Genomic DNA, 23,778 nt, shown 5'->3' on the forward strand with positions numbered 1-23,778 from the left:
GCCTTGTTATACTGCTCACACCACTCACACCATTCATTAACCTTCAGTGCGAGCAGGTTTGTAGTAAATGATCGCGCACTGGCACCTCACATTGGCTGAATAGCGGGCCAACGCCCTAATGCCCTAGAAAAGGCAACGCCCCTGGGATCAGCATGTCAGTGGCGGCTGGTGACATTTCAAAGTGGTGAGCTTCAAAAGTTGGGGATGAATAGCAAGCGAAGTGAGCGAGCCCTACCAACACAGGATATTCTGGGTGATTCTTCTCCATGAGAAAATGCTGAGAAAAAGTGGCAAACGCTGCATTTTGCAGCAAATTTTAATGAAGAATTTAGTGATAAAGCAAGAAGGTATATAAAGCTGTGTGAATGTGTAGTCTTGTTATTTATCAGGTTTTCTAGAGTCTTGACCTGTGATTTTTTCCTCATGGCATATTGCCAAGTTTACTATGAGTACAACTCTGTGCAGTAGAAACCTCTCGGAATAGGAAGTGTTTTGATTTTACAAAATAAATGTTGTTGCTCATTAGGGGGGGGGGGGCATTTGCACCCCCCTCTCTGGTGAAATGCGTTTTTTCCTGGGGCCAGTCTCATCTTTGTCACTTTTAAGTCTTGGGTCTGCAATACCCTCTGATTCTTTTCCCCTCTCCACAACACGATTCAATGTCGTCTGATATTTATAATAAATGATATAAAAAAGTGATCGGGGAGTGAACATTGACAGCTACTTTAATTGACAAAATGGGAAAGGACAGGAGAGAGAAATAATTTGTTTTTTCTTCAGACAGAGCATGAATCCGCGCACTAATGAAAACGTGTGAAAATCGGGTTTCACTGAATATTTGATTTGCGCATCACCAAGTATATTTGATTTGTTTTGATCCTATTAAAATATTTGTTTCCACCACTCTTCAGAATTACAAAAAATGAGCTTTATCTGTGCTTTGTAACTGCGGACATATTCTGAAATGTATGTACAGTTCATTTGCAGATGTTTTTGTGTTAGACAAATTGATATCCTAAGGCCTTTCCTGTCACATCTGTACTCTGCTAGATTCCACTGTTATTGTGGGGTGCTGCAGCCCCCAACACCCCTACTTCCAGCGCCTATGCTGGCTCTCCGCACACTTCCTGGTCCGGGGGGAGGGGCGACGAACCGCGGGGGCATTTGAGGACTTTCCAGAACGGAGTAAGACCTGGCACCAGTTCCAGCTGTGAGGTCACATCTGCCCTGCCCACTGCTTGGGATGTTCTCCAGGCATCAGCCTGGCAGGGCTGTTGTGCTTTGAGAGGACAGCGTTGAGCAGCACTGGGCGGGCTGAGAACAGAGGGGAGCCCTAATACAGCAACCAGCAGAGGCGCAAGAACACACGGCGAGACACAGCAGCACCTGGGACCGAGGGCACAGACAGGCCCTGGGACTGCCGGCCACCTGCAAGAGGCACAGGATCACACAGAGAGACACAGCAGCACCTGGGACCGAGGGCACAGGGAACCCCTGGGTCTATCTGTCACCTGCAAGAGGCACAAGATCACACAGATAGACAGGGGAGCTTCCTGAACCGAGGTCCAAACAAGAAGAAACCAGAGGAAGAGGTAACACATTTTACAAGGTTACAGTGCAAGGAGGACCGAAGTGGAGAGAGGAGAAGAGAAAGTGCAAGGAAAGGCGGCAAGCTGCCTTCAGGACCCCGGGGTCCAGGGGTAGCAACAGCAGTGCTAGGGTTAATAAAGGACAAATCAGGGGTTACAGGTGCCGCCCCCAGGCCCTCTATAGCAGGGAGCATCGAACCTCCCCCCATTTGTAGGACCTCTGTGGGTTTGGTGCACACCAAGGGCCTTTCCCCAGTGCAGCAGCGATTATCGAACCTTTTCCCCACTTGTAGGACTTCAGTAAGTTCTGTGCAGTGTTTGCTTCATATGAGAGTTCACCTCACAGCACCCGAAGCTCAGCCTAGCAGGTGCAGGGCTTCCTCATAAGCAGAAGGAAATAGGATCTTGAAAAAGATACAAGAAATGTAAACTCCAGAGACCTGGGCTGGTTGTCTGTGAATCCTCACTCACCAGTGCCAAGCACAAGAGTGAGGGGGACATGTCAGGAGCCACCGGGGGCCTGTCCCCAAGATGGCGGCTGCCTGCCCCTAACCACTAATTCATCAGAAATCTCACCGGACCCTCCAACACTCCTACCCTCTCCCTGGAAACTAGGGAATAACAATCTCAGCCGCGCTGGCCTCAGAAACGGGAGGCACAGCGCACACCATCACTTACCACGTCTTGTGCCACTTAATCTTCCTTCTGAACGTCCTGGAGAGCCTATGCCTGCTCCCTCTGACATACGTGTCCTCTACAGAGAACCCTGCGGTCCACGAGCTGGCCTTCATCGGGTTCATGATCTTCTCCCTCAGCCTCATGATTCTGAACTATCTCCCCTGGATGATGAATGCGTTAAACACTGTCAGTTCTGAGAATCATCCTCTGCACCCAAGAACTTAATATGAAAACATCTGGATTGCTGATGTGCAGCGTACTATAAACTTCTGTGAATTGTGATAAATAATTAGAATTGCAAACTGTGTGCTTCATGTCCTGGATGGCAAAGCATCTGGAAAGGCCCGTGCTAGGCTTTTACCTTAGAGATGCGGCAAACTCATGGCCACAGAGAGAAAACAGTCCCCCAAACGGATACGGTCTGTTCCCATTTAGTACTCTTTCTTTGTCTACTTCCTTTGCTCCTATCCCCTCTCCCCTGAATCTCTCACCTTACCTGCTAGTCTGCCTAGCCCCCTGCCCTTTTGTGCCCTTTGACTAAGCACTCCTTCTCCCCTTGTTGGGGAAAGATCCAAAATTTATACTCTGGAGTCTCAGCGAACCCGCTGAGAGAGTCCACAGCGCCAAGGAAGTCACTCACATTTGAGGTATGGTATATCACCCCTTGCCAAAGCACTCCCTCTTCCCTTTTTGGGGAAGGATCCAGTATGTAAGCCCTGGAGTCTCAGAGACCCCTCTGGGAGAGTCCACTGCGTAAAGGGAGCCTCTCACAACAGAGATGGGGAAATGATACCACTCCCTGTGGGATCACAGCTTACTGGACTTTGGACGCAGCGTTGAATTGTCTACCGGTTTGTGTCCCCGTCACCCTCCCCCTCCTCTTGCCATGCCGTGTCTCTCACCCTCCCCTCCTCTTTCCCTCCTCCATTCTCTGTCTACTTCCCTCGCCTACCCCCATCCTCCTGAATCTCGCCCCTTGCCTGCTTTTTCCCTTATGTATATGTCCTTTTTGTTTGTCTCGACTTTACATGTATCTATGTTGCCAGGCTCAAATAACTGTGTAACCTTTGTAACGATATAACCTGCAACTATGGTCTGATGCTCATGTAAAGCGCTACGATACTTCTGGGTCTAGCCAGCGCTATATAAAACCTTTAAAATAAAATCATTGAACAGAACACGCTGTGTGCAACATAAGGTGGCTGTAGATGAATCAATAAGGCGTCAGATATTACAGTGATTTTCAAATCAGGTTTTAAGACGCACTAAATATAACATCCACGTTAGCGCCCTGCATTATACACCTAAAGTCAAAGCCATAGACATGGCAGCAAGAATTCCAAGCCGTGACTTGCCAGGGCCTCCCCAGCCAGCACCATGTTGCATCTTTTCCACCCACATGCTGATGCATAGGTTAAAATAATACATTTTAAAGGTGACATGTCTCTAGTGTGGATATCACAAAAGGAAATAACTACACAAGGATTGCACTTTCCCAAAATAAAGATTTTTAAAAAGCACATCCTGGAGTGTATGCAATCTTGGATTGCAAGTATTTTGTGTCCTGGCCCTGGGGACACATTTCTTCTTCAAATATATATATGTATATATCAGGGAGGCTCCTCCATCTCGGTGGAGGAACGTCGCCCCACATCTTTCTCGCAGCGTGAGAAGCAGAAACATAAAATGGTGTTATAAATCTTGTGTTCTTCTTCATTTCAATGGTAATCAACGCGTTGAAAAACGGAGAGAGACAGACCAGGAGGCTTTGCGACCTTATCAAGGGGAACCATATAGAACACTTCTCAGAAGAAGAGGAATTAGAATGGATAAAGAAGAGGATACAATATATGCAGGGCTTTAAGTGGGATGAATAAACTGGGGGGTCTCTCAAAGGGGCATGGCCAGTGTAATTAGGGGCGTGGCTTTAAACACTTAACGCCTAAAATCTGTGTTTAGCATAGTGTGCCGCCCAACTTGTATTTTTCTTTTTCTTTCATTGCATCCAGATATGTGATACAGCAAGTAACATCATACCTACAAAAAGTAAGGACTATTGGCTTTGTCAATGGTTATTAGTTGCGTAACATAAATAAGCTGCAACTATGGCTTCTTACATATAATATTTAAAAAGCTTCCAATTAAAGCCCTCGTGACACTACCACAATATTGCTGCTCTTGCGTTTCAAAAAGAGAAGGGAAATCCAGAAAGAAAATGAATCTTTAAAGGATTTCCCTTCCCAACACAACGCTCACCTGGCATGACATCATGCTGTAACTTCTCTGGTAGTGAGAAATGAGCAGCGCACATTGATGTGCCTGCTGTCTCGAAACGGGTCTCTCTCAGGTTGTTTTGTGCCCTGGCACTTTTTACCGGACTGCAGTGACAGCAAACTGCTGTCACTGCAGTCCGGAAAAAAAACAGACCGCCTGTCTCAGGGCTCAAAACAGAGCCCGATAGTGACCCGTTTCGAGGGCCTCTTAAAAAAACTGCCGGTGCTCAGACCCCTTGAGACCCGGCCCACTTAAAGCCCTGAATATATGCCATATAAAGACTTTAGAGAAACAATTACTATTGAAATTTAGAAGAACACAAGAATAACAAGATTTTAGAAAAATTATAAGCCCTGAAGAAGCACAGTGGAGCGCGAAACGTGTTGGCTTTTTCTGACTGCTTAAGAAAAAAAATAACAACTAAAAGAAACAGAACAAGAAGCTTTGTTTTCTTATTTTAATGTGTGAATATCTCAGTGAAGTTTAATGTTATATATATGTGATCAAGGCCTCTGTGTAGGCCGAAACGTCATGCTGTGGTGTGCCGCTTCCTCGAGGAAATAAAAATTATCGCTCACTGCACCTGAGGTCTCCTCTCTTCTTCCTGCGCAGCGGTATCCAGGACTGGGCTCCGGGCGAGAGGTAGCAGGGATTGTTACATATATATATATATATATATATATATATATATATATATATATATATAAAAATGTTTCCACACAATCCTTCCAGGCAGGAAGGAAAAATGGGCCGCACTCCTGAAGTACTTTAAAAAAAATTTGTTTTGAAGGAGTAAGACAAAAATAAACAAAAATTGCGAAAAGTACTTCAGGAGTGCGGTCCATTTTTTTCCTTCCTTCCTGGAAGGGTTGTGTAGAAATATTGAGTGGCGTTGTTCCGCCGCAGGGGATCGCACCTGCATGGAGTGCTGCAAAATCTGGTGAAAGTGAACCAATTTGGAACTATATATGTATATATATATATATATATATATATATATATATATATATATATATATATATATATATATATATATATATATATATATATATATATATATATATATTCCCTACTGGCGGTCGCCAGTAGGTATATATAGTTAGGACGGTTTACCATAGGAAATCCCCAACATTCTATTGGGAATAACTTTGGCCCTGGTTGATGAATCTTCGCAAATTTCTCAAAGAAGATGGCTCGCTCCGCTCCGCTCCTTTCCTGAAAGTTTGGGGGGGATTCGTCAAGTGGGGGCTGAGAAAAAAGGGGGGTCCCAAAACGTGTTTTCCCCATGTTAATTTCCATAGGACCTTTAGACTCAGCTACAGCTTGAACCGCTGAAGGGAATTACACCAAACTTGTCAAAATGGTAGTGTCTGGTATGCAGATCACGCTTTTGGTAAAATTGTGTAAATCCCTCCAGTGGTTCCTGAGAAAATTAAAAGAGAAATCAATTATATATCTATAAGCGCGAACGCGTGCGCGCACCCCGCGATTTTTCGCGATTTTTTTTTTGGGGGGGGGGGCTTGGGGGGGCTTGGGGGGTTTGTCTCTTTCATTTTAATGTTTTTGTTTTAATTTTGAGGGTGCCCACCCCTCGTTTTGGCCCCCGAGATCACCGCCGCCGCCCGAGCTGCCTTAAGATGGCCGCCGCCTGGTTGTGGGCGGGGCCGGCGAAGGAGCCGCGCTCCGATTTGTCAAGGAGCTCTGACGTCATCGCGGGGCTCGCCTCAGGGCCGCGCTGGGATTGGCCCATCGTTCGGAGGTTAACTCCTTTTGCCGACATAATTCACGTTGCTCTGTAAACTTCACTAAATTGGCCACGACCAATCTTCTTTTCGATTTGAAAGTTGCCTAGCGTATTGTAGCCGATGTCGGGCCTCAAAGCTTTCTGAAAGCAAAAAACAACAGTTTATTTCACTACACACAAGGTACTACAGAAAATGGTAATATTCCCAAAAACGTTATGCTGCAAGGAAAAAAATCATAATCTACTAAAACCAACCATGCTGCATGCTGATACGAATAAATGCAGGCATTGTAAAGGTGTGCTCTACAATCACAAAAAGAAACGTCATGCACTGCTAACGTAGGAGGTGAGTGGACCCATCTTCAGCCAGTTAGCTTTATGTGAGAATTAACAGTAAAATGAAGGGTAGCAAACATTTAACGCAGACAACAGAGGCATGTAATAAAGGGCGCGGGGACATAATTGAAAACGAAACATTAAAAAACTGAGCATAATTAGGACAAGTAAAAAATAAAATAATATAAATTAAAACATAAAATATGTTCGTATTGTTCTGTTCCTTGGGCATGCATTAAAGAAGAACCAAAAAAAGGTGCCATCTTTCCATTTTGCAAAAAACATTTCCGAAATATTATGAGGCAGTCATGCGGGCTAGAATCTTGCGTACGTTTAACTTAACGTCACCGAGTAGCCAGCACTAGTTCAGTTCAAAGGCACACGTCCAATTGGTTCTGGCGACCTAAACTAGATGTTAGGTCTAAACGCACATATTTCCCGACACAGGCGGCTCTTTCATTTCACACAGCTTCATTAAATGGGATTTATTTAGAAGCACTATTTCCGAGCTGGAATGGGAATTGCACTTTCATCTGCACAGCAACTTGACAAATATCAGCGTGAACTACTAAACCAGTGTGACAACCGCATGCTGAGAGCAAAGTCTCGCTAATTTGTTTTGGCATGCAGGCTCGTAATCACACATTTACATATGCAATGACCTACATTTGCATGTCAGCTCACACACGATCTGGCTTTATTAAGACTGGGCACTTCCCTCTGTTTAGCAGCCAGAGTGGCGGGAGAAGGCCAGAGGGTGGTCTTTTTTGGCAGTTGAGCGATGAACTGCCACCAAGGATTAGGATGATATGGCCTGAGCACTAGACACTTCATTAGAGGAAATCTGTTTAACAGTGGGCAGTGTATGTAAACTTCACAGCCCGTTTGCGGCACCTTTTTTCTCCCCATGCCCTTTCCTCAAAGGGCAGCAAGGCTGACTGACAGATTGTCTCATCTGCTCCATTGTCCTGTCAGACAATTTAAAGGTGGAGAGATGACATGAGAAGCAGCATAGCTGCACATCTCCCACTACTACTGGGTCTCTCTTAGCCACAAAATAATGTGTGCACCATTGACATCACATAGGACAAGGGCATCCTTTGGCCTGAAAACACAGGACAAACACTTCGATATTAATAAAGACATTAATAAGTCTGAATAAGTCATACTGCGCTCTTGATGTGTGTGCATATATGTATACACATATATATATATATATATATATATATATATATATATATATATATATATATATATATATATTCACTAAAAAAAACATAGGTTTTAGGCCTTATATAGTTAGGAATTAACATATAAAAAACCATTGAAATTCCTCCTATATATATATATATATATATATATTAGCATTTAAAAAACCAATGAAATTCACTGAAAAAACCAAAGGTTATACACTATATATAGTTAGGAATTAGCCTTTAAAAAAAGCCAATGAAATTCACTAAAAAAACCATAGGTTTTAGGCCTTATATAGTTAGGAATTAACATATAAAAAACCATTGAAATTCCTCCTATATAGTTAGCTGGACATTTTATTGACATAAAACCCAATGAAATTCCATATATAGTTAGTTGCAATAACTATATATCGCGCACCCGCAATCCACTGCTGATGATGTCACATATTACATCATTCATGACATGGTCAGTGACATCACTGATGACATCACTGATGACATCTCAAATGACATCACTGATGACATAACTGATGACATCTCAAATGACATCACTGATGACATCATGACACACCAATACCAGTTACTACATATGCACTCACTGATTCCTACGTCTACGCACACATTCACTCATTCACCCATACAATCACTCGTACATACAGTCACTCATTTTTACAACACTGTCATATGCACTCATACACCTATGCAGACACTCACACACTGCCACTCATCCATGGAGTTACTCACACACCTAGTCAGTCCTGTAAAGAATCAATCACACTTCGATTTCCTCATCTATACAGTTAAACACAGAACACCTTACTTTTCCAAACATATACTAACACATACTTACTCTCTTATGCAATTACTGATACAAGTACACATTGATCTGCACATAGTCACTCGCCTCCCAGCCAGTTACACACACAGTCTTCCATACAAATACTTGGGCAACCAAACAATAAGCTATATAGCCACTCATATAGCTACTGATCAACACATGCAGCAGCTTGCACAACAACAGACATATTGATGCACACTTTCAGACAGTTTAGTCATTAACCCATGCATTCAGTAAGACACATTCATTCACTCGCTCAGTCAGTCACGCACCTACTAAATCCTTCATCCACACACTTATACATCCACTCATTCTTCAATATGTAAAATATATTTAAACTTTACAGAAACACACAGTCACTGGATGATGTCATCAGTGATGTCATCAGTGATGTCACTGACCATGTCATGAATGATGTAATATGTGACATCATCAGCAGTGGATTGCGGGTGCGCGATATATAGTTATTGCAACTAACTATATATGGAATTTCATTGGGTTTTATGTCAATAAAATGTCCAGCTAACTATATAGGAGGAATTTCAATGGTTTTTTATATGTTAATTCCTAACTATATAAGGCCTAAAACCTATGGTTTTTTTTGTGAATTTCATTGGTTTTTTTAAAGGCTAATTCCTAACTATATATAGTGTATAACCTTTGGTTTTTTCAGTGAATATATATATATATATATACATATATATATATATATTTACAAATTATTTACAACAATTGATTTCTATGCTTTTTATATTATGTCGCAATGGCTTCCAAAACTCAGAGGCGCTTTTAATTCTTCTATGTCCACGATCACATGTTATTTTTGTCACATGGTCGTTTCACTAATTAATCAATGTGCACCAGTATAAAAACAGCTCACAAGCAAGGTGTCAAACAGATGTAGTGAGCAAGGCGGTTCCATCCGACGAAACGCGTCTGACCGCTTGTATTGGTGAATAAAGAAACCTTTGATTACATCCACGGAGTCGGTGCCTGTTCTTCTTGAAAGCTAAAAGCCAGGATTGGGAGAATATATATATATATATATATATATATATATATGTACATACATATATATATATATATATATATATATATATATATATATATATATATATATATATATATATATATATATATATGTGTGTATGCACGCACACATACGCACGCACACATACGCACACACACACACATTTTCTATTCCTGAGATTAGTGGGGTCCCTATTTGGAAAGTCCTGTACCTCCTCAACACAAAATGGTATTTATATTTGGCGGGTGCGACAATTACTCTGCCTGGAGACTACAGCTTGGATGAATATGTAGTCAAACAACTTTATGTTCCAGTGACTGGCAGTGACTCATTCTGACTTCAAGGTAAGTAAAGAAAATAACTGAGGGCCATATTATCAAGAAAGGGCGATACATTATCGCCACTTTTATCGGCAGGAAACTGTCGCTAAAGCAGCGATAATGGGCTTGATAATATGCCCTTGTGAATTTCCGTAGAAGCCCTGGTTCTGACGTTAACCTGGGCTTCTATGGGAATTCACAAGGGCCTATTATCAAACCCATTATCGCCGTTTTAGCGGCAGTTTCCTGCCGATAAAAGAGACGATAATGTATCGCCCTTTCTTGATAATATGGCCCTTAGTCAGTCCCAGCCAATTTGCATAACAATCAAACACTTCTCCAGGACCTGGGGCTAGCTCACAATAATGGCCCGCTACAGCACAGCAAGCGCTGGCCCTGCATAGGGGCGCTATAATTATTATTTACTCAGAGCCCGCTACTCAGCCTCTTCTTGACCAAACACTACAGTTTCCACTTCCTTGCATTGTCTTGCTCTGCTCCCTGGAACTCCTTCCCCTGTACAGACTGGTGGGGGGGGGGGGGCAGTGGATTTTACTGGGGCCTTGGAATGGTCCATGCACATGGGTGTGACTGGGGCAATACCACCCTTTCACCCCCTCACTACAGCTCCACCTCTTCCCACACTGGTTAATCCAGTGATAATCAAAGTACGTCCCAGGGGCCACATGCCGTCCGCCTGACCTTTACATGTGGTCCCTGGTTGGACAGCAGCACTAGGGTGCTGTTTTCTTTACAAAGCACTATTATTCATAAATGTATCAAATAAACAGCAATCATTTATTTACAGTCGAACTGAAGTAAAGAAAGAAAAAAAAAGAAGCACAGACGGTATCCTGCACCACTTAACTTTAAGAACACCTTTATTTTTATGGACATCTTGCAGCAAACCTGTGATGAATAATATGATAAATTTTCTTCAAAATTCAAAAAAATCTATATTGTTAACATACTGAAGCTGTTTTACCTACATACATCAGATTATAAAAGTGTTTTGCGCTTTTTTTTAAGTGACAGTTTTCAAACATGAATTTAGAAACATTCCTGCCTGCCCCCCACCCTGACAACAATGACAATAGTGAACTAAGAGGCAAGTCAGTCAGTTGTTGTGTGCACACTATGGCTGGCCGGGGTTGCTATTATACATGGACAACATTATAGTTTATTAAATCAAACACAAGAGAAGGATTTGTACAGGGCACATTCTGAAGTCATGTATTTCTCTGCGGTAGTCACTTTTTTTATTGACCTCAGAAGGATGAAAGGTTGGGTTGCATGTATTTGGAATAATGGCCTACAAGTCACATAGATCTCTGCGGCAGACACATTGACCCGCCAGGGTAGCTTTCAGGTTTCCACAGATGAAAACACAAGGCCAAGGGCCCTTGAAAGCTAATTTGGAAAGATAACAAAGTGCCCAGAGAACCCAAGGAATACTGAGTGAAGGAATGAGAGCTGACTGTGACTGAGAAACAGAGAGTGAGAGAGGTATGTCTGAAGGTGTTGGAGTGAGAGAGGAAGAGTGAGAAATGGGTGGGGTGGGTGGGGAGGGGGGTTAAACAAGGATACTACTTCCCCTAACCAGGGAGTCTATAACCGATCAATGTGTTGAGTCTAGAACTGCGGTCACGAAATATTGATACATACCATACCGACTCACAGATTGGAAGGAACGCCCCTTCCAAATTGCGATTCAGCGATTTGGAAAAACTTCTCTGAATAGCACATTGGGGTTAGGACATGATAAAAATTGATTTTGCAGTTTTTAGCTGTGGCAATATTTTTCCCTAACACACATTTTGCTAAAATACCCTTTCTGTTTCCTCGATTAGGTGACCCTGCGATTTGCACCTCGTGCCTGTGTTATTAAGTAACATTCGGACGATGACGTCCCAAGGTATGTACAAAGCAAGCTTGTCGCCAGTTATAGCTCAGAAAAGCACTTTTTTTATGGTTTTGAATGAATAAATGAATAACTCAGGAGTTTATGGGACTTTTGGGATCACTAGATTGTAGACTACGGTCTTGGCTTTTGGGTTGCCTTAATTAGATTTATTTTCAGAAATATGCCTTTCAAAACTTCAATTAGAAAAAAAACAATCAGTGCTCTATAACAATTATGTGCACATTAAAATAAAGAAACATTCAGAGTATGTCTGTACGTTTGGCCCTGTACGTGAAACTTTATTTTTGCTTTTATTTAGCTGTTCATTGCGTTGTCCACATATTACCCCCAAATGGACCTCCATGTAAACCCCACACTGGCTTTACCACGTTAGAGGCATCTATAGGTAAATATGTTACCTAACGTGGTAGTGGTCGGCAGTAGGCAGAGAATGCTCCCTGCTTTTTTGGTGTTAACATGAAATAACTTGTTAAAATCAATAATCATGATCTTTTAACCCCTTTGCTGCTAGGCCTCCCCCACACCCTCACCCAGTGCTAAACCTTTTTTTTTAGCTATTTGGGGTAGTTCGCGCTTAGGACCCTGTAACCTTTTGACCACATGAGGTATCCATGCCAAATTTGCGTCCTTTTCTTCCAACATCGTGGGGATTCTAAAGGTATCCAGGGTTTGAGGATTCCCCTGGAGGAGACCCAGAAATTTGCCAAAATATTGCAACATTTTGGGTTTTTGGGGAAAAAAGGGAAAAAAATGCTGCAAATGAAAGCATCTAGTTTTTTCCCTGCATCTAGTTTTTTCCCTGCAAATGGTATCAACAAAGGGGTTGTGGGCTGAAATCACCATTTCCCCAGCTTTTAGGGACAAGTAGACTTTTATAAAAAAAAATCAACATTTTTTACTCAATTTGGGCATTTTACTGGAACATAGCCTATTTTTGCAATTTTTTGTGCTTTCAATCTTCTTCCAGTTATTGGTAAAAATGGGTATGAAAGCAACAATGTATTCTGGAAAGCTATACATTTTAGAAAAGTAGATACAATTCTGAATTCAGCAAGGGGTCATTTGTGTAGATTCGTCAATGTTTTTGTTTTTATAGAAACTAACAGTTGAATATAGGAATAATTGAAAATTAGTTGAAAATAACCCAGCCATTTGTGCCAACTTTTTCACCTGTAACTTCTATGACAGCTGTTTGAAAGCAATATACCGTTACATCCGCAGGACCTTTCTGGTTGTGGGTCTATATGGGACTTGTAGGTTCACCAAGAACTCGACGAACCCAGAACCAATAACTGAGCAGCGACTTGCAATGGTTTTTTATTATGTTCTGGGTATATAGCAATTACTTTGGGAAAATATGCACATGAAAAAATCGGTTTGAAAGACACCCATGTATCTCTGAAATTGGAACAAAACATAGAGTTTAGAAACAGTTGATATTTGCACATTTCTGAAATTGTGAGTACCCATACTCGTATGAAAATTATGGACATTTTTCAAACTGACTTCATTTTGACACATTGTCTTTCATTTGGAAGGCAGAAATGCATCAAAAGTCAATAGGTAATAACAGTTGCTCTACAATTTTGTGTTACCCTAAGTCTCTCGGTAAAAATGGAACCTCACTTGTGTGGGTAGGCCTAGTGCCCGGGACAGGAAACGGCTCAATATGCAACGTGGACACACTTTATTTTTACAGTGAAAACTGATGCTTTTTTTTTTGTAAAGTGCACCTAGGGAAACCTAGCAAACATATAATACTTTGAAAACTAGACATCCATGGGAATCCAGGATGGGGTGACTTATCTGGCTCTCACCAGGTTCTGTTACCCAGAATCCCTTGCAAACCTAAAAATGTGTCAAAAAAATCCACATTTTCCTCACATTTCTGTGGTGGAATGATCTGGAATCTGTGTGGATCCACAAAATTCCATCCACCCTGCATTTCCAAAGTCTTCAGAGAAAAATGGTACTTCACTTATGTGGGTAGGCCTAGTGCCCGTGACAGGAAACGGCCCAAAGCGCAACATGGACACACCACATTTTCACAGTGAAAACTGACCCTTTTTTTGCAAAGTGCCTAGTTTAAAAAAATGTACAGGTTTGCTAGGTTTCCCTATGTGCCGGCTGCGCTAGGGCCCATAATCCACAGGTAGGCACATTGCTAAAAACAAATCTGTGCCTAGTAGGCTTTCTGACACCCTGGGGCAGAAATACTACCTATTTTTTAGGATGGTGGGGGCATTGGTATGCCCCTTCTGGGCAGCCCCCACGCATATAAAAAGCGGGAGCAGAACAGGGCAGAAAGACTGGAATTTTGCTGAGGGGTGTATTGTCATGCCCATTTTGGGCAGGCCCCACCTTTACATGAATGTAAAAAAATCCCTGGTTTCTAGTGGGCTTTCTGCCCCACAAGGGGGGGGGGGACAGATTGGAGGCTACTGCCCCATCTGCTCCCCGGGGGGGTCAGAAAGACTAACTTTGCAGATTGGGGGTGGGGGCATTGGTATGCCCATTTGGGGCAGCCCCAACCCATAATTCAAGTTGGCAAAAAAAATCCCTGGTGTCTAGTGGGCTTTTTGCCCCCCCCTTGGGGCAGATTGGGGGCTGCTGCCCCCATATGCCCCCCCAGGGGCAGAAAGGCTGTAGTTTGTGTGGGGGGGGGGGGTAAGGGGCATTGTCATGCCCATTTTGGGCAGCCCCCACCCCTAATTGTACATGCCCAAAAAATCCCTGGTTTCTAGAGGGGTTTCTGCCACTGGGGAGGGGGGAGGGGTGGCAGAAATACTGTAATTTTTGCATGGGAAGAGTGGGGGAATTGGCATGCCCGTTTATGCAGCCCCCATCCTAATACAAATTGTCCCCAAAAAATCCCTGGTGTGTAGTGGGCTTTTTGCCCCCCGAGGGGCGGATTTGGGGCTACTGCCCACATCGGCCCCCCAGGGGAGGCAGAAATGCTGTAATTTTAACAGGTGGGTGGGGTTATTGGCATGCTCATTTAGGGCAGCCCCCACCCTAATACAAATTGCTCCAAAAAATCCCTGGCGTCTAGTGGGCTTCTTGCTCCGGGGGGGGGGGGGGGGGGCAGATTGGGTGCTACTGCCCCCAATCTATATCTTAGGGTCTGCAGTGATATAGGAGCCTCTGTTGCCTCTGGTCCTTGGGTCTACAGAGGAGCAGAAAAGGGGATCGCGCCAGGCAGTTGTTCGTGGTAATTGGTGAATGGTGTCATGGTGGACCACGGTATCTGTGTTGTGCCCCTCTTGCCCTCTTGGTCTAACAAGCATGTGTTCATCGCAGACTATTAGTGAGTGGTGACATGATGGTAACAGGCACGTGTTGCTTCTGGAGGCTCTTGGGGAGTAGTGCCCCCGGGGTCGGGGTGTCCGTGTTGATGCCTTGTAACTGTGGCAAGCTTGTGTGGTTCGCAGGTTACTGACACCTTGTGCGGCATGCACGGCCTTCATCGAAAACCGCTGTGCCCCTCATTTATAGTGACAAGACCAACAAGTACTACTGGGGTTCCCTGGATGTATGGGAAGCCTGCATTGTTTACATATATCTATCACCCCCACATCATGCAGTTCTATATCCATATATAGAGCCCTTTTTAAAGCCCAGCACATGTCCCCTGCTTGCACCAGCCTCTATTACAGCCTTGCTTGCCTCATCCCTGTGCCTGGGGTAACACTAGATTTACAAATAGAATTGCACAGAGGTGTGTGAAATCACAGTTTGTCTTGTTCTGGCATCAGTATATCTTACAGTTAGAGCTGGCAGGGGCTGATTTCCTGCCCACTGTGGTTTCCTGCAGTTTCCATGCCGGGCACCATTACCACAGACACCCAGGCTGCTCGCCTCTCTCCAGAGGGTGGAGCCGGGTGACAAGAGCTGATGCTTCTGCAATGAAGATACATGATTCTTTGATGAACGCGGGAGGAGAAGGAGAAAAGAGACAGGAAAAATTTGAATCCAGCTTGGCACAGATTCAGCCTCAGCTCATTGGTGCAGTGCAAGATGATGTCACCCTGCATAATGTGCTGATGGGCCCCACAGATGCTCATATCATAGAAATATTCATAGGCCTGGAAGGCTGGATCCTCCTTGCACCACCGGGGTGCCGGGCATCTGTCACGCCCCTGCAGCACCCAGCGCTGGTGCTTCTTCGCACCAGTGGGCACTTTGTAGGGCACCCCCAAAGTGCTCTTAGGTCTGCTCTGCGCAGCGCTACATGCTGCGGCCACTTTGTTACAAGGTACAAGAGATCTGACCACGCCACTCCCATCCTTGTCACCCTCCAATGGCTGCCTTTTAAGGCCACAGCCCAGTTTGAAACTTCCTGCTCCACACTCGGGGCACTGCAATTCTCTTCGCCCGCGCACCTAACTGAAGAATAGAACATTTCAAGTAAAAATGTGGCTCAAGAATCTCTCAATCCCTTCTTCAGGAGCACCCCACCTTCAAACAAGAGTGAATCATGAACCTGTCATTCTCCGGAAGTCCCAGAAGAACTTGGAACTCCCCTCCGACCCCCTGTGTGACCACATTCAACGCTTCCTTCCAAAACTCTGCTCTTTGAATGACACTTGGGTTAAATTCCTTTCGCCTCCTCTCGCTCCTGAATGCCCTGTTTACCCTTTTTGAGGTTGTGTCTCAGTTGTGCTCCCTCACTAAGGTGACCAACCGTCAATAAATTTCATGGACTGTCCGTAATTGGGACCTCACGTCCGTTGTCCATGATGATCCCTTTTACGGACGCCATTTTTCCTTAATTTGTGGCCTTTCAGGGACAGAGCTGTTCCCCTGAGAAAGGCATCAGCTCCCTGATGGGGCCGTCCAGGGCTTTAAGTGGGCCGGGTCTCCAGGGGTCTGAGCACCGGCAGTTTTTTAAAAGGGGCCTCGAAACGGGTCTCTATCGGGCTCTGTTTTGTGCGCTGGCACATCGAATGAGTAGCACTATAAAAGAAATTAAATACACACGAGAGAGGGTCTATGTGAAGATGAGGGGCACCATTGGAGGGGGGTAGCATGGCCCGACTGGCCGGACCAGGCATTGGGCGTATCCCTGCGAGCTGGAAAGGTGGGGTGTGGGCGGTTTTGTTACCCTAAAAAGACCTGCACATTTGTTTAAAGCTGCACACATACTGACAAACCATGAAGTGCACAATTGTCTCAGTCTAAAAAAAACTTATTTTCACTTGTACTTAAGTGGTTGTCTATTTACTTACTTATATACTTTTGCGCAACCCCCTCTGATGTGTCTGTAAAACTTACCTTTTGTCCTGTATTTTGACCTCCTGTCCAGAATTTTTGTCCTGAATTCTGACCCTTTGTCCTGAATGTTTACACCCACTGTCCTGAATTTGCACCCATGCCAGTTGGTCACCCTATCCCTCACTGATGGTTTAGGGTTTACACTTGTGCATAACTTATCTCCCACTTACTTATGATGCAAGTTTGTGTCTCTAATGTATGCTGGCTCTGATTATTTGTTACTGTACATTGCTCTGATGCCTCCCGGCTATGGCTCCTCTTTATAAAATCACAAAAAAAAAAAAATCCCTGGCATGTAAAACACTGAGGCGAGGAGGCAAATAGGACAGCTATGTGTGCTTCAGAGGTGCAGGCCCCATTGAAGAGGTCTCTAAACTGACACATCATACAGAAAAGGAGAGGGTTAAAAGGCGCCCACTGAAGAGAAAAGAACAGCTCTCTTAATCCACCGTGCACTGCCAACAATCACCAGAGACCGGCCTCCTAGAATGAACTTTTATTTGATGACTTGCTGGGACTGTGAGGCATTCACCAGATGGCCCTTTAAGTGCTTCAGTGCTGAACAGAAACCAGCATCGGTACCCACTGCTTCATGCCCACCTTAGTTCACCCCTAAGATACCAGAGCTCTGCAAGAGCGGGGGGGGGGGGGAGGGGGGGCGTGAAGGGAGGGTAAGAGTCCTCACAACCCCTGAAGAGCTGCAGTCTGTGAATCTTAGGAAAATCGTGTGCAGTCCCTCTAAACACTCCCCAGGGACACTAATGAGAGTATGTATGCATGCATGAATATATATATATATATATATATATATATATATACATATATATATATATATATATATATATATATATACACTGAAAAAAACATAGGTTTGACACACGTTATAGTTAGGAATTAGCATTTAAAAAACCTTAGAAATTCACAAAAAAACCATAGCTTTCACACATGTTATAGTTAGCTGGACATTTCACTCATACATAACTATTGAAATTCCCCCGTTATAGTTAGTTCAGCTAACTATAACTCGCGCGCCCGCAATGCACTGCTGATGATGTCACATATTACATCACTCATGACATGGTCAGTGACATCACTCATGACATCATGACGTGACATCATCAGCAGTGCATTGCGGGCGCGCGAGTTATAGTTAGCTGAACTAACTATAACGGGGGAATTTCAATGGTTTTGTATGAGTGAAATGTCCAGCTAACTATAACATGTGTGAAACCTATGGTTTTTTAGTGAATTTCTAAGGTTTTTTAAATGCTAATTCCTAACTATAACGTGGCTGAAACCTGTAGTTTTTTCAGTGAATTTCAAAGGTTTTGTAAATGATAATTTGTAAATGTATTAATTGTTATATTTTTTTATACTGATTTACTACATTTTAAATTATTTATTTTTAGATATTTTATTTTTTAAATTACATTACACATTTTTAATATAAATTGAAAAAAAATGTCTTAAAAATATTGAAATTGTAATTTTTTTGTTTAATACTTTTTTTAAAATTAATATATAATTTATATATCAGGCAATGATATCCTATGGAAGGAAATTCAAGGTACTGGTAAGTACAGTTAAATTTACTTTTCAGGAATAGTAGTGAGCTAGATTGGGGAATTAATCCTCTTCAATCCTGAGGTCCCCTGTGAGCCAACTATTTGCCCCCTAGGGAACCTCTGGATTGAACAGGATTAAATTCTCCAACTTAAAATGCGCCTCTGGGCATGTTTGCACTCACATTACCTCAAGCCCCACCCCCTACCTTCACCACTGTGCAAACACACCCTGTAGAGTGCTTTAAGTTGGGGGATTAAGTCCCTTTGCGTACTGGGGGTCCCCGGAGGCCAACTAGCCCACCAGGAACCTCCAGTATGTGCCAGGGGGCTGCGTTGCAGAGAGGTGTAATGAGGACACGCTCCTTTTTACACCTCTCTGCAACACAGACCCCAGGCGCGTTTGCAGAGGGGGAACTAATTCCCCTTGCATACTGTGGGTCCATGGGGGCCAACTAGCCCACCAGGAACCTCTAGTATGCGACAGGGGGCTGCATTGCAGAGAGGTGTAATGAGGCCACGCCACTTTTTACACCTCTCTACAACACAGCCCCTGGCGCGTTTGCAGAGGGGGAACTAATTCCCCTTGTATACTGGGGGTCCATGGGGGCCAACTAGCCCACCAGGAACCTCCAGCATGAGCCAGGGGGCTGCATTGCAGAGAGGTGTAATAAGGCCACGCCCCTTTTTACACCTCTCTGCAACGCAGCCCCTGGCGCGTTTGCAGAGGGGGAACTAATTCCCCTTGCATACTGGGGGTCCATGGGGGCCAACTAGCCCACCTGGAACCTCCAGTATGCTCCAGGGGGCTGCATTGCAGAGAGGTGTAATGAGACCACGCCCCTTTTTACTCCTCTCTGCAATGAAGCCAACTGGCACGTTTTCAGAGAGGGAACTAATTCCCCTTGCATACTGGGGCTCCCTGGGGGCCAACTAGCCCACCAGGAACCTCCAGTATGCGGCAGGGGGCTTCGTTGCAGAGAGGTGTAATGAGGCCACGCCCCTTTTTACACCTCTCTGCAATGCAGCCCCCTGGCGCTTTTTCAGAGGAGGAACTAATTCCCCTTGCATACTGGAGGTCCCTGGGGGCCAACCAGCCCACCAGGAGCCTCTAGTATGCGCCAGGGGGCTGTGTTGCTTTGCCTCGGGGGTGGCGGTCCCCGGGGCAGTGTGAGGGGGATTGGGACCCCCCACACTTCTTTTTCACTATGCCCCCGGGATTTGGTCCCCCCGGGGGGTCATTTTGAAAAAAGCAGACCGGGTTTAAAGAAATTTTTTGGGGGGCCTTGGGGGTCCTTGTGGGTCCACCTGAGCAGGCCTAGGGGGTCAGGGTGTTTCTACCCTGCCCCCTTTTTGTGTTCGACACGTTTTTTTTCTGCTTTCTTGTGCCTCGGTCTACCAAGCACAAGATGGTTGCCAACACTTCCTGGTTTGGAGTGTTCACAGCCAATGAGCATGCAGCTTGTGTTCGGAAAGGTACGCGTACGTACGCATAGCCCGCAATTTTTGTCAGCATTTTTTAAGAAAAATTTTGGGCTAGGGGGTCTTTGTGGGACCCCCTGAGCAGGCCTAGGGGGTCAGGGTGTTTAAACCCTGTCCCCTTTTTGAGTTCTACACGTTTGTTTTTCTGCTTTCTTGTGCCTCAGTCTACCGAGGCACAAGATGGCTGCTAACACTTTCTGGTTTGGAGTGTTGACAGACAGTTGACAGCCAATCAGCATGCAGCTCGTGCTCGGAAAGGTATGCGTACGTACGTGTACAATACACGAACCTGTATGCGTACTGAACAGGCCAATAGATATACTTATGATTTTACTTATGATTTTCTCAGGAACTACTTAACGGATTTACACCATTTAACAAAAAGCGTGATCTGCGAACTGAACTCTACCTTTTTGCCAAATTTGGTGTAATTCCGTTCAGTAGTTCGGGCTGTAGCCCTGGCTAAAATCCTATGGAAAATTGCATGGGGAAAACACGTTTTGGGACCCCCCTTATTTCTCGGCCTCTGCTTCACGAATCACCCCCAAACTTTCAGGGAAGGAGCGGAGCGGAGCAGGCAATTGTCTTGGAGAAATTTGCGAAGATTCGTCCACCGGCGCCAAAGCTATTCCAAATAGAATGTTGCGGATTTCCTATGGAAACTAGGTCCTAACTATAACTGCCTACTGGCGACTGCCAGTAGGTAATATATATATATATATATATATATATATATATATATATATATATATATATATATATATATATATATATATACTGAATGGGCTCTCACAGAGGACTCCAACACCCATAATGCAGCAGCTTAGAGGGAGGAGCGCGAGGTGCTCAGCAGTCTCCAAGGGGGAGGAGGGGCAAGAAATCACCTGATGGGAAGTGGTCATAGCAGACATCTTTAAATCAACTGACCACCAAGAAAATGAAAAGCCACAGAAACACGCACTGATGAAGCTAATTGAAAGCAGAAACGCGTCTGCCGAGCATTTCTTTGGACTTTGCACACAGAGCGTTTCAATATTAATAAAGCCTTTTCCAGTCTATCCCGGAGCTGTGTCGCACTCTTTTCTCACCTGAAGGGAGCCTAGTCTGCATATATATATATATATATATATATATATATATATATATATATATATATATATATATATATATATATATATATATATATATATATATATATATATATATATATATATATATATATATATATATATATATATATATATATATATATATATATATATATATATATATACATATATATATATATATATTACCTACTGGCTATCGCCAGTAGGTATATATAGTTAGGATTAATTCTCTATGGAACTTTTGAAAATTCTATGTCTAATAACTTTGGCGTTTGTGGACGGAATCGGCTGAAATTTTCAGGAAAATGGCACATTTTGTTTCTGAGCAGCCCTTGAAAATTTGGGGGGGTTTTGTCAAGGGGGGGCCGAGAAAAAAGGGGGGTCCCAAAACGCGTTTTTCCCATGTTAATTTCCATAGGGCGGTTGGACTCACTTTTAGCTCGAACGGCTGAATGGATTTGCACGAAACTTGGCAAAATTGTAGGGACTGTTAGCCCGATGTGCCTTTGCTAGGTCTCAATATATGTGCTCCAGTAGTTTTTGAGAAATTAACGTTTAAATCAAGATATATATCTGTAACAGCGCTCCAGGCTGCGCTCCGGTTCGCTTACTTTTCGCGAAACGGAACTTTGCGTGCAGAAAGCTGATTGGCTCTCCGGTGTCTGTCAACATTCTAAACAGTCCGGAGCGGCCGCCATCTTATCTCTCGGTAGGATCGAGAGAGAAGAAGAGGTGAAAAACGAAGGGGCAATTTAATGAAAGGGGGCAAGGTATACCCCTCTTGACCCCCTAGGAATGTTGTTGGGGTTATTAAAGGGTCCCGTGGGGAAAATAAAAAAAAATGATTTTTCACGGTAGAAGCGCTTCACGGGCCGCGAACTGGGCCGCAAACTGGTAGCGAAACGGGAATTCGCCATTTTGTGCTTCGTTTTAATTAAATTACTAGGTATAAGGGGGTGCGGGAGACGTATCCTAATCCCCTATGTTTCCTGAGGGTGGCTGAGGAGGCTCATATATGTTGATACATCTCTTCCAGCGGCTGTGCGTGAGCTTTTTTTTTTTTTGCTGCGTGACAGTCCGGAGCGGCCGCCATCTTATCTCTCGGTAGGATCGAGAGAGAAGAAGAGGTGAAAAACGAAGGGGGAATTTAATGAAAGGGGGCAAGGTATACCCCTCTTGACCCCCTAGGAATGTTGTTGGGGTTATTAAAGGGTCCCGTGGGGAAAATAAAAAAAAAATGATTTTTCACGGTAGAAGCGCTTCACGGGCCGCGAACTGGGTCGCAAACTGGTAGCGAAACGGGAATTCGCCATTTTGTGCTTCGTTTTAATTAAATTACTAGGTATAAGGGGGTGCGGGAGACGTATCCTAATCCCCTATGTTTCCTGAGGGTGGCTGAGGAGGCTCATATATGTTGATACATCTCTTCCAGCGGCTGTGCGTGAGCTTTTTTTTTTTTTGCTGCGTGACGTCTGTTAACGTTCGATTCGATGGAAATCAGGAAGTGTTGACCGCCAATTTGTCACTGCGATAAAATATTTTGTTATAAATGAATCCTTATTGATAAACATTGTCTGCGCCATCTTGCCTTTTTTCCAATGGCACAATTTTGTCGTGCACGGCAGCCATTTTAGATGCCAGGCTGGTCCCAGGCTATCACCTACCCCTGCGGATGTAGTTTATGGCCCCAGCTGTAGAGAATCCAGACATGCCAACCCTCCTGATTCAGGCGTGAGACTACTGATTTCAGTGCTAGTCTCCCGCCTCCCGATTTCTGCAAGCAAAAACCCGGGGGCATATTACCAACAACTAGCGATAATTTTTGTCTCTAACTTGTTTAGAGACAAAAATTATCGCCGCACATCGGCGATTTTTATCGCAGATAAACCTTGCTATTATCGCAGAAAAGTCAGCGATATTCATGTATTATCGAGCAAATGCTCTTAGCCATGTTATCCACCTCCCATTGGATAACATGGCTAAGAACTGCTCAGGTCAGGTGTTAGCTTTTGGAGATATTCGCGCTTAGCGCGAATATCTCCAAAAGTTGGTAATAGGAGATAGCGATGTTAGGGACTGTTTCCAGTCGCTAACATCTTGGCACGCCCACTTTGCATGTCATTAGTGATAAGTATCACTGACATGCAAAGCGGGGCCCAAGATGGTCGCTATCTCCTTTTAGCTGTCACTAACTGGTGTTAGCGACAGCTTGGTAATAGGGAGATAATTTTATCTCCGCTTTCTTGGCTTTTAAAGCCAAAAAAGCGGAGATAAACCCCCTTGATAATATGCCCCATGATTCCTTGGGGGTTTCAGCTGACAGGGCTTGGTATTGTGTTACGTGGTAATTCTTCCAGGAAACGTCAGAGGGTTGATGCAGGGGTACTAGAAGGGGTGATAAACCATTTAAGCCTCATAAACA

At 44.0% G+C, this 23,778-nt stretch overlaps 1 protein-coding gene across 3 annotated transcripts in view; it reads left to right on the top strand.

The window, feature by feature from the left end:
- Positions 1-23,778, top strand: part of LOC147678711 (phospholipid scramblase 3-like) — a 117,649-nt gene that overhangs the window by 18,193 nt on the left and 75,678 nt on the right. Inside the window, exons 2-3 of one of the 3 annotated variants that reach the window (XM_086946164.1) lie at positions 1,519-1,592; positions 11,856-11,920. In XM_086946164.1, coding sequence (XP_086802290.1) covers positions 11,908-11,920 — 13 coding nt within the window. In that variant the 5' untranslated portion in view covers positions 1,519-1,592; positions 11,856-11,907. Of the gene's footprint in view, positions 1-1,492; positions 1,593-11,855; positions 11,921-23,778 lie in introns of those variants that run through there. The other 2 variants (XM_086946163.1, XM_086946165.1) reach the window with 2 other exon arrangements.

This window comes from Lissotriton vulgaris, chromosome 12 (genome assembly GCF_964263255.1).
Source record: "Lissotriton vulgaris chromosome 12, aLisVul1.2, whole genome shotgun sequence".
Classification (NCBI taxonomy): Eukaryota; Metazoa; Chordata; class Amphibia; order Caudata; family Salamandridae; genus Lissotriton; species Lissotriton vulgaris.